This window comes from Hemibagrus wyckioides, linkage group LG18, assembly GCF_019097595.1.
Source record: "Hemibagrus wyckioides isolate EC202008001 linkage group LG18, SWU_Hwy_1.0, whole genome shotgun sequence".
NCBI classification, from domain to species: Eukaryota; Metazoa; Chordata; class Actinopteri; order Siluriformes; family Bagridae; genus Hemibagrus; species Hemibagrus wyckioides.
The window spans coordinates 11,297,657-11,309,663 of record NC_080727.1 but is presented as its reverse complement, the minus strand read 5'-3'; the positions used below and the strand labels follow the sequence as shown (position 1 = coordinate 11,309,663).

Below are 12,007 nucleotides of genomic sequence, written 5' to 3'. Positions count from 1 at the left end.
GGTAGCATAATTGGAGACGACTGGAGGCCATTTTCAACATTATAGAATGTACTAAAATAAACTTAGGGAAGAGGATTGTTCAGAAAACAGCATCTGCAGTGTATGAAAGTTATATGGATATAGGGTTATAGGACAATGTGGAACATAGAATTAAAATCAGAGCTGTATTATAGCTCAAACACGCCATTTAAATGTCATTTCTTTCAATGTCATGTCTTTCATTCATTCAACCAATCTGCCATTAATTCATCCAAAAGTTAAATACATAAAATACATAATAGCAAAGACAAAACATGCTCCTTTTCATTACAAGTAGGAAATGACAAGAAAACGTAAATAACGAACATGTGTAAGTTTATTGTAAGGCAAGAGTTGCCCAGACTATACAGCTAGTAAAATGTTCTCTTCTGCTATCCTTAAACTATCCTTAAAAAGAAGATTACGTCATTCAGTGAGATATTATTACATGTGCAGTTGTGAGCAGGGAAAATCAATATTGCACAAGCCTTCGTTATACTTGCAGTGTAAAGTACTGCAAAATAAGTAACCCCAAAAGGAAAACAAAGACACCCCAACTTTTAACTTAACTGTCTGTAACAGCTGGCCTAGTGTTCTATTATTTGCCACTGCCTGGTATGTTTCATCAATAAACCTGGACTAAAGACGTTAATCTGCTCTGTACCCAATTCTGGATAGACATGGTCTGTCACAGTCTGCAGTCAGGGAAGGACACCTGAGTGAACTCTAAGCCCACTATGCGAAAGTGTGTTATCCTTTGGTAGTTGATGCAATTGCTCATCTGCTTGAACATGGTGATGAACATAGAATCTTGATTTGTAGTCCACTCCCACACTAAAATTGAAGTCACTAAACAGGTACAGACCTTTCCCAGCTGATATCACTTCTCTGAAAAGTCTCGGCTAACTTGTCAACAACATCTTGTTTTGTGGCTGATAGGGGCCTTGATTCTTGATGTTTCATCTTTCAAATCATGTCACTTTTCATCAAACTATGGGTTAGTATGGGTGAGCGAGCTTTTGATTTCTATGATTAAAAGGTCGAAGTACGCATGCCTGCACTTTGCATATAATGTACATTGTCTGTAACCATTACAGGATCAAAAGCATACCTAATTCTCTCCCCTCTATCTATCATATACACATGCTACATCTGACCTCCCAGCGTGACCACTTCTTCTCTCCGGACCTGCCTGATCCATTCTGATGACATACTTCTGGTTGGAGTCTCATTGCTTGGTGGTGCTCAGTGCTGTGGGGATGGCTCTGTGTGGACAGTCTGGAGACCCATGGGACCGCTGTGGATAGAACCACTTGGAGATAATGGCACCAATGTTGAACTGCTGCTGTGGCGGTCAGATTTGTGCTCGAGTCTCCATCACTGAACATTTGAAGACTTCAGCAGGAAGGAATTAGTGTTATATGCTCAGAAGCTTTTGGTTGCACAACTCCAGTTGACAATATACAGTTGTAGAAAGCACATTGTGCAAATAAACACTGTTGCACCGTTTCCTCTCCATGTCTCTGTGCTTAGCCTGTTGCAGCTTGAGTTTCTACAATTATTTGGTGCCAGAAGTCTTTTAAAACTGTTAATTGCTGTAATTCTGAAAAATCTACTTTTCTCCTACAGTTCTACTGGATAATTTGAAAACACATAATTAAAGTAGGAAAAACAAGTATGTGCCCTTTGCTTTTACATTTTGGACACAGACTACGACTACAAGAAGTTTCTGCCATTTTAATGTCCTTTCATTGTTTAGTATTTTGAGACATCTTTTCTTGATTTGTTTTTGTACTATGTTGTGCCGTTTTACTCTTGAGCTTTGGTTATATTCAGCAGGTATGGTATAGGTAGGTGAGACTGTCCTATCATTGTGGCAAATTTAATAATAAAAAAAAAAATCAAGCAGAGTTCTGTGGGCTGCCATAGACTCCCAGTAGAAGTACAATAATTATTATTATTATTATTATTAATAATATTATTATTATTGCAAGTGGCATACTACAGGGCCAAGCATCATTTGCAGATACACTGTATTGTACACTATAGCAAGCTGCTTCTTGCCAGGTTGCAGAGAAAACTAAATTAACCACAGAAAAACAAACTATAAAAAATTCATGATAGTAGCTTAATACCAAAACTGTGATGTGAAAAACTGTGCGATGGTGTGGTGCAACGTGACTGGCTGATGGCCCGTAATCTAGTAATTCTAGATCTGGAAGTAATCTAGTCAACAGTACAGACCCACCCAGAGATTAGCACAACAATGCAGTGTAAATTCTAGCTTCACCAGGCTCACAATCTGAGAAACTGTTATTGTATTGTATTGAATAGGAACACATCATGACTCAAACACACACACCAGGGCTCTATGCTTACTGGTTTTTAGGGGCACAGACAAATTTAGGGGCTTTGGTTCTTTTTAAGGAATTACATGAATATATTACTTTTTTATCATTCAACACACGGACAAAGTGACTTAATCAAGATGCTACTTGAAAAACACATGATTTACATAACACCTAAATAAAGAACAGTAAACACCTTTTTTTTTCTTCAAAAAAATGTTTAAGGTTTAATAAAATTCAAGTTTAAAAGGATAGTTACAGGCCCCACCTGAAATTCTAACATTAAAAATCAACTTGAAGATGTGATTTATGTTATATTACCTCTGCTCCAGTACATTTCAGGGAAAAGCTTTTACTGTACTACTTTACTGTACTTACTTGCAAACTGCCAGAAAGTTAAACTCTCACATCATTTGCATGTTAATGCAGAAACAAAAATAAATAATAATTTATATAAATAATAAATAAAGTAATATAACATCTCTTCTTTAGCTATTAGGTAGGCATTTTAAATTTGAGTTTCAATCGTCTACATGGCTCTTCTGTTGTAATCCTCACTTGTCTACCAGCAGCAGCTTGCACTGGGTTTCACCAGTGCATCCCTTTTTAACCCTTAGAGGTCTGGTGCCTTTTTTAAGACCCTAGAAATGTTTAGACATGCCATGAATATTGTTCTTAATTCAGTTACCTAACGCATATTAATGGCAAAACTTTCATTACACTAGGGCTGCACGATTATGACAAAAATAATAATTGTCGATTATTCCCTTGAAATTGTAATTGTGATTATTAATTGAAAACATTCTTCCTGAAATACATCTATTACTAAGACTCAACTATACATTGCTTTGGTTTCTTTAAATAAAATAATAAAAAAAAAAAAATATATGCATGGCATAAATAATGTTATACTAAAAATGAAATTAATTTTATGAATCTAGGCTAAGTAATTGCAGGAGGGGATAACATATCTCTTATCCAGTGTGTTTATGAGTATTTTAAACCCCGCGCTGAAAACTGTATTAATCGGCACCATGTCTTTTGCAATGAAATGCATAATGGCTTCAGTTATCTCCATTTGTCCTGGAGAACCTGCCGTATACGGAGAAGCACAAAATAATAACGTCGTGTTGGGAGTGTGTGTTGCGATTCTCGCATGGCTTGTTGCTTTTTTTCACGCTAAAACACTGGTCGTATTGCACTCTGTGGCTGAATTTTAAATGATTGAATTCATTTGTGGTGTTGCTGGATGGTGCAGAAACACACCATAACATGCCACTCAACATCATCGCTAGTGAATCCAAAATAATTCCACACCACAGATAAAGCATTTCTTTACGGTTCTAATTCTTGATTCTTCTCAGCAACACTTTGCAAAATATCAGATGCTTCTTTATCAGCACACATGCTCGCGAAATTAACATGACGAGATAGACATGCACAAGTGGATAATCAGGGCGTTGATAAGGACACACCTACAGACTATTAGACCTATTAAAAGTATTTATTCGCCCCTCACAACATAACATGCAATAAACACCCCTTAAACACCCAGAATAATGGAAGTAGATTTTTTTTGTAATCGCAGCTTTGAACAATTACGTAATCGTGGCATCTGTAATCATAATCGCGATTAGAAAATCAATTAATTGTACAATTACCTACATTACACTATATAAGTTCTGCTACAATTATAGGTAGCCAACAGGCATGCTTATTTTGCATTTTTGAGAAAATCAAGTTTAATCATGTTTAGTATTTAAACAAAATGTTTGAGATGTTGAGACAGATTCATAAAAAACATCACCACATGAAAAGACTCCTAAAGTGGATTCCTCTCCACAAACAAGAGCCTGCTAATTCTTTCGAAGCATTGCAATATTAGCATACTATTGCATTTTATCTGTGTCGTACTGTAGCCAGGGAAAGTCTTTCAGGCACTGTTGAATTTAGATTGCCTGCCTTTAACGTTAACAACATTAACTTTAGGTCCCGCTGCTGTTTTCTGTTTCTTTTGTGGAGGTTTCTCCATCTTGTTTTTGGTCATTCCCGCAACAACCATATTCCATATTAGCCAAATGTGTGCACTCTCGCCACATTTAGCGTCAGCTACATTAGGGAGTTGCAGTTGTTGGGATTCATGACTAAAGTTCCTACTCATCCCCTTATTTTTCACACTTGCACACTCCAATTTTTACTCGTATTTACTTGCATCACTGTAGAGTCGTGCATGCTAATGACAGTATGAAAAGTACTAATGCGTGTGCACATGATGAAAAAAATTGGTTCAATTATTAAAAACAAAAAGGTTAACCCACTGTTTTCAGATAGAATTTTCTTTTACATTGGTCATGCATGGGTTACACCATTCTGATGGTTCCACCATTCTACATTTACATGCAGCCTAATAATCTGTTAAATAGAAGAAAGATAACCATGACACCTTTGTCTTATTACTTTACAATCAAAATCATTTGTAAAGTTGATGGTGCAGATTTTAACTATTTGAGATTGTCGCTGGACTTGTGATGGGCATGATGGGCCGAGGGTTTCACAACTAGCACTTTGAGGCAACATTTTGACCTCAACAAAGATCAGCATTAGACATTTAGACAGGCTGTAGAAATGGTTACAAAAAGCAAGGCTACAATGTGGAAACTTTCTGATCAAGACTTTTTACAATCATTTCCAAACTGTGACCTTCCATGTTATAGCAATATTAGAAGATGGAGAAAGGACTTTAATGGAAAATGTGACATGAATAACATTGATTATCTCATTACAATGGCACCTGGTTCAAAGGGTGTGATATATTAGGCAGCAAGTGAACAGTCAGTTTTTAACGTTGTGTTTCAAGGGAAAAATGGGCAAGCACAAGAAACTGAAATGATTTTGGCAAGCGCCAAACTGTGATGGCTAGACGACTGGTTCATAGGATCTTTAAAGCAACAGGTTTTGGGGTGTTCCCAGTATGCAGTGGTTTGTGCCAGCCAAAATGTACTAAGGAAGGACAAACAGTTAACCAGGCACATGATAATGGGCATCCTGGCGCATTAATGTGTGCGGAGAGCTATGATAAAAAGGTGCCAGAACACACAGTGCAACAGTGCAATATACAACAATGCATAGTCACAAACCAGTTAGAGTGGCCATGCTGACACCGGTTCTCCACATGGTAAGAGTATTCCCTAAATGGAGATGGCTCTTTATAATATAATAGGGATAATGTGCCCTGCCACACTACAAATTATCACATTGATATGTACTTGATATGCATGAATAATACACCTTACTGATGGAAAGTAAACAAACATTCCAGTAAATAAACTTAGCATTCAGTGGCTTGCAAGTCCCCAATCCTCTGAAAGTAGCATTGATTTTGGTGCTCACAAAGCCACATTCTGATTGGTTAATCCAGTCAAACACAGGGACCACTTTGTAAATAACACAACCATTTCAAGACACCAGTCTCTTGCTTTTCTTGGTGATATAGGAACACAAACACATGCACGCAACATTCACATGTACACTCAGCCCAGTGTCCAAAAGTCCGACAATTCCAAAGTATGCCGTTATTGATGGTTTACTTCTAGCCTGACAGCGACTTTACTTATAGTAGTATTGGTCTTGGTCAAATTCGAGTAACCTTCCAAGTTTGTAAGGAGTTCAAGCTTGGAAAAATGTAAAAATCATGGGCACAGTAATGAGATTTGTCAACTGTTTGAAAGTATCATCTGCACTGCTACATTGCTTGCCCTGCATAGGTCACTTTTGATGATTTGCCCCATCACAATAATTTTTTGTGTCTCAGTAATACAAAAGCATTTTTGGGCTATTCTGGAGGAGCTGAATTTTTTTTCTTTTTCTTTTCTAAGCTAAAGACTGAAAGGTTTCATACAAAATAAAGAGATAATCGACACCATCATGTTTTCTGCTACATGTGTGTATTTTGACTGATATAACACCCCACCTCGATATGTTGAATCCTAAGGCAAAAGCAATACTGTGTGTAACCTCAGATGCAAACTTTCCAGAAGAAACTTGAGGTGTTCAGAAGTGAGACACAGGAGGGCATGAACCATTTCCCCAAACTATTTGGAACAAATAAAAGGACAACGACACTCACAGAAATGACAAAACTTGTTTAAGAGTTCATTTTGAGTAAATAAGTCTTACTGTGCATTGAAAAGCCATTTCTGACAATGGACCAATACTGCTCCTCATACATAATTGATTGAGCTTCAAGAATAGCTTGCTCTGCAGGAAGCTCACTGTGACCCTAAAACTGTCTAGAGAAAAGATAGCTACTGCTGCAAAAGTTCCTCTCCTGCAAAAGGTAGCCTTTCACATTCTTACTGTTTGCCTCAACATACACCGGAAAATCTGCATTTCTATCTCTGAGTCTGGTGAAGAGACGACACTGCAGAAGGCTCACAATTGAACACTTACTATAGTGTAAACACTTAAAATGAACACCTAAAACGTTAGTAACCGAAACAAAGAGTCTCTTTTCTCAATAAATTCACTGTTGTCATATATATATCTGAGTTTTCGGGGGATTTATAGTTCATACATCAGTTTCATCGTGTATGCTGTGTAATGCATGGGATTTGTTTCACTTATTTGTCATTATTAGACATTCAGACCTGTGGATATTTGCTAAGCGGCTTTCTAAGTTTCGTGTATGCGTGTATCTCTGTGATAGACCATACAAACCTAAATTGTTCTACATTTTGAATGCCTGGTACCATTCTGGTTTTTAGAATATTTTATCTGGAAATGTACTGGGGTTGTAGGTACAAGTAATCAGAAAATTGGCCAAGTACCCTTAGCTACTCGACTCATTAAACACATGCCGAATTGAAATCCTGCTAGCCAGGCTCCATACTCCATAAATACCTAGACTTTATAAGGTGTACAATATTGACTTCTACATCCTAAACAGTGCATTACACTTCCAAAAGACTGAAGCTTCACAAAAAAAGACAAAAACTGGACCGCGACCTGCATTCATCCAGATGTGTATTTCCTTTGCAGGTGATTAAACTTGCCTCACACGTCACAAAAGTAGCAGTACATTAGAAATCGTCGTTGTGTCGTGTAAATACTGCTGGTTTATTTAAAATCTTTAGTTCAGTGTCATTGCTGGATCCGAATCTTCACACATGATTAAAACCCGGACAGTCAATACAGTTAACATGCTATGGCTAGCGATGTGCTCTACTGGAGTGGCGCAAACATTGTTTATTATCGCTGGTGTACATTATGGCAGATATAGGTAATAAACTCGGTAAACAATAAAACTGAATCCTTGTACAGATCTCAGTGGAACACTGCAGTGTAAATCACACACTACTGCAGAATAGATCTGGCTATAACACCAGGTCCTGACTGGCGGTGTGTTACTGAGGGCGGCAGTGAGCGATCTGGGACGAAGCCATCAACTTCTTTCGCTACTGTGGAGGTGCGGAAAAGCCATTAGGTAGCAAATAAAACAACAGTTTTTTAGACCGATAGTACTCTCAGTCCATAAACTAGTGAACCAGTATCATGATGTGTTTAAAGACAGAGTTTGAAGCAGGTCTCTAAGTTGTTGTGAATAAGGGCGTCTGGTAAATGGCGTAAATGTAAATGTGAATGTAAATATCCATACGTACCTGAACGCAGATTCGTCCTTGTCGCACTTCGGCGGCGGCGTAAAACCATTTCTTTTATTGAAAAGCTTGTGAAACAGCGTAGGTGGCATATTCGACCTGCTATTTCACTTGGAAACCCTCGTTTTATGATTAATTCCTGAAACACATTCAATTCCTTGTAAACGACTCCATTTGTGGCCTAGTCATATGACGAGCATTAGTCACACGAGCTGCTTAACGCCGTCGTCCGCAGCTCCCTGCTCTGATTGGCTGATATTTTTGGCTGTAAACCACGTGACGAGCGCGCGCGCGCGCGCGTGTGTGTGTAAAGCTTTAAAAGTTTGTTCTTCAACGAAGGCTGCTGGTGCCAAACCATGTGGAAACATGCACGTTAAATGAGGTTTTGGTCTGGTACCTACCCAGATATCCAGCGTTTCTGGCTGAAACTTGTGTTCAGCCCTGCAGCACTCGACACGCAGCCGCTGTCACACAGAGAGGTCAGCGCAGGGCTGGACAGGAGTCACGGGCTGACTCGGTGACAGTGGGCTTTTAGTCGTTTGGACGATTTCAGACCGACACTAAAGTGTGTTCCATTCCCTTTAACGGAATCATACGAGGGAGACACACAAATGCGCTTAGTTCCTTAATATCCTAATATGAACGTATTATAACGCCGCTAAATCATGGAGTACCACGACGCGGAATTTAAAAGATTTTTTTATTTAAAAGACCTTCAAGACGCATATCGATATTATTGACTAATAATACAGATAATTATTCCGTTTAAGGGGCCTGCATGTCTATCCTAGTTTGGGTAAATTGTTAAGTCCTTCTGTAAATGGCTGTGGATAAGACTGAATAGTGAATACTTGTTATTGTTAATACACTGCATTCTGCCATGCTTCTGACAGCAGCTATTTTTATTAACTTGTTCTAATTGCATCAGGGAATTTTATCCTCCATTCCATTAGGTCTTCACTTCTATCGTTCTGTTTAATAAATCTACCAGTTCTTGATTACAAGCATCCAGACATTTTTTTTACCCCCTTAAACATTTGTAATGCCTGGCCCCTGATTTGTAATATGCATGTGTGCATTTCACAAAATTATAACCTAGAATGTGACATTTCAAAATACATCATACTCCTTATCATACATGTATGTATGTATTTTATATTTACTCTGTATCTGGAATGCTGTCCTTATTTAGGATTAATTTGTAGCTTGGATTTGTTGTACTTTTGTATATGACAAAAAAAGGTTGGGGACCTTCCACATGCAAGAGTTTAGAAATAATATTCTATATATAATAATAATAATAATAATAATAATAATGTGTTGTGCAAATCATAAAGGGGACATGTGCCAGGTGACCACACAAAATGTGATGTAGTGAAATGCACAGTACAGATCAGGTAAATGTAAAGTTGTGTGCATGGACACCAGTGTGTGTATTCTGAATGGGATGCCAGTCTTTCACCATGCAGCCAATTAAAGTGGGAGGAAATACCCATGCAGTCATAGGGAGAACAAGCATAGAAACTCCTCACACACAGAAACTCAAGTTCAGGATCAAACCTGGAACCCTGGAGCTGAGAGACAACAATGCTACCAACTGCCACACTCTTCATTTAGTCCACTGTAAACCTTTCTCAACATTTTATTCAAAGGTCCACAATATGATGACATTATATAGGAATATCAATACTAAGGAAAATAATTAATTTCCAAAAATATGGTTATAAATGTGTTATAACTTAATAAGTAAAAATCAAACAAACAGAAACAACCACAGCAACAACAAAAAAACAATATTGTTTACCTTTAGTATTTACTCAGTCGTTTTTATGTTTCCAGTAACGTGAGCTAACATATGCGTTTCATAGGCTGTTTTTATTACCAGTAATCAACACTTAATACACCAAATCATACAACTAGAAGCAATAATGGCTGAAGATGCACAAGTAACAGCTATAGATCCTCCAAAACAGAGCTTCCTGTCATGCACTCCTTACAAATCTTCCTTACGAATCTCTAAGAATCAACTAAACTGTTCCTGTGTAATATATATATATATATATATATATATATATATATATATATATATATATATATATACATAAATATATACATAAATATATACATGTTTCAAACTGTTCAACAATTCAATGTTTTTTATGGAATGTACAATTACTCCCAGAAGTCATTGGTCAGAATCTTAAAACAGATTTTTAAGCTTTAACACAAAGGTGGTGGTAAAACATCAGAATTTACCCTGGCAACAAATCCAAATAATGAACAAGTTGAACACAGTTGAACAGGTTAACATGCTCAAAAACACATTTGTTTGCTTGGTCTGAATCAAAGTATATATTGATACCTTCAGTTTCATTTGCTACTTAGTTGGGTTTAGTTTTAGACTGCATATAATTAAACAATCCAATAAACAAAAAAGAAAACACTGACTGGGGAAAGCCCTTGGAGAACTCTTTCATTAGGTTCCACTCATCAGGTTCCACTCATCAACATTTGCCAGCCCATGACAGAAAAGTTCAGGCTGCAGTGGGGAGAGGGTCACTAAAACTGGACAGTTGAAGTAAAACACAGCCAGATCTGATGTTTTTTTTTTGTTTGTTTGTTTTTTGTTTTTTTGCCAAGGCACACAGAGAGAATTTGGTGCCAATAGCATGAATCCATGGATACTACCTGCCCTGTGTCAACAGTTCAGGCTGGTGGAGGTGGTGTAATGGTGTGAGGAATGTTTCTTGCACACTTTGTGCCCATTAATACCAATCAAGCATTGCATTAATGCCACAGGCCATGTAAATACTGTTGCTTACCATGTGTATCCCTTCAAAATTTGGCATTAGAGCACAGCAAATCATTGAGTTTTTAATGGTATAATAACAAAGCTAAAGCTTACACTAAGGTTGACCCAGAGGAGGCACCACTTCTTTTTACTGCACATGTCCAACTGGTTTGCTCCCCTCAATGAAGCACCCACTTAGAAACCTGAAAAAGCTCTGGATATAGGAGACTCTATCTTTTAGTACATTAAATTAGCTAGGCTTTTAGGGGCACTAGCAGCACTAGTTAGGTGTAAACTGAGATGCCAGACAAGTAATCTTAGAGTCTTAGAGGCAAGCATAGGTTTTCAAAGGTAGTGTTTCACATAGTGAGATATGTCTTCATCAGTCATAGGTTACAAAGAATAACAGTGTAGAGGTGTGTAAATTAGGCTAGTTCTGATGTAATAATATACTCTGGTCCCATCCAATGCAGCATGGCACTGTAGCTTACAGCAGGTTAAGGTCACTGATTTGCTGGATGTCCAGGTGCCACTAGACAAACAAATTAAATCAAATAAATCAAAAATACTTGGTGTACGTTTGAGGGCAAGGCTGGTCTTTCAGGGCAGGACTGTATCTGCCCACTGAGGAAAGTGCTCTCATTTCTTGCTGCATAGCACATCTCAGAGCAGGCCTAGATTATTGGTGATAATCCAAAGCCAAGGCCAGGGAGCAGACAGGCTAAACTAATCATCTGCTAAATGAGTGGTCCCTCAGGTTTCACAATATTGAGACTGTGTCTGTTCTCTGACCTTTTTATGTTTACAAAAAAAGTAGAAATACTCAGAAAGTTGGTTTTAGTAATCTAATTAAAAAGAGATCATAGTCAATGCACAGCCAGCACCTCTGATCTGAAGCTAGGACTCTTAAATATTAGAGCTCTTACATCTAAAGCACTTATTATTAATGAAAGTATTAATAATCAGGAGTTTAATATACTGTGTTTAACAGAAATGTGGATTAAACCAAGTGAGTTTTGCAGCATTAAATGAAGCTAGTCCTCCTGGAAACTGTTATATACATCACCCTCAGTTAACTGGCAGGGGAGGAGGTGTCAGTCTTTTATTATATTATAATAATATAATTCTAATTATACTAGAACCACGTGTCCACATCACCCCTGTTCTATGCACACTGCACTGGCTCCCAATCAAAT

The 12,007-nt window shown here is 37.7% G+C and overlaps 1 protein-coding gene across 3 annotated transcripts in view; it reads right to left on the bottom strand.

The window, feature by feature from the left end:
- fnip1 (folliculin interacting protein 1) overlaps nucleotides 1-8,264 on the bottom strand; it is a 42,024-nt gene extending 33,760 nt beyond the window's left edge. For 2 of the 3 annotated variants that reach the window (XM_058415169.1, XM_058415171.1), the window contains exon 1: nucleotides 8,024-8,263. In XM_058415169.1, coding sequence (XP_058271152.1) covers nucleotides 8,024-8,112 — 89 coding nt within the window. In that variant the 5' untranslated portion in view covers nucleotides 8,113-8,263. Of the gene's footprint in view, nucleotides 1-8,023 lie in introns of all 3 variants that reach the window. The other variant, XM_058415170.1, reaches the window with a different exon arrangement.
- Nucleotides 8,265-12,007: the final 3,743 nt, after the last annotated feature.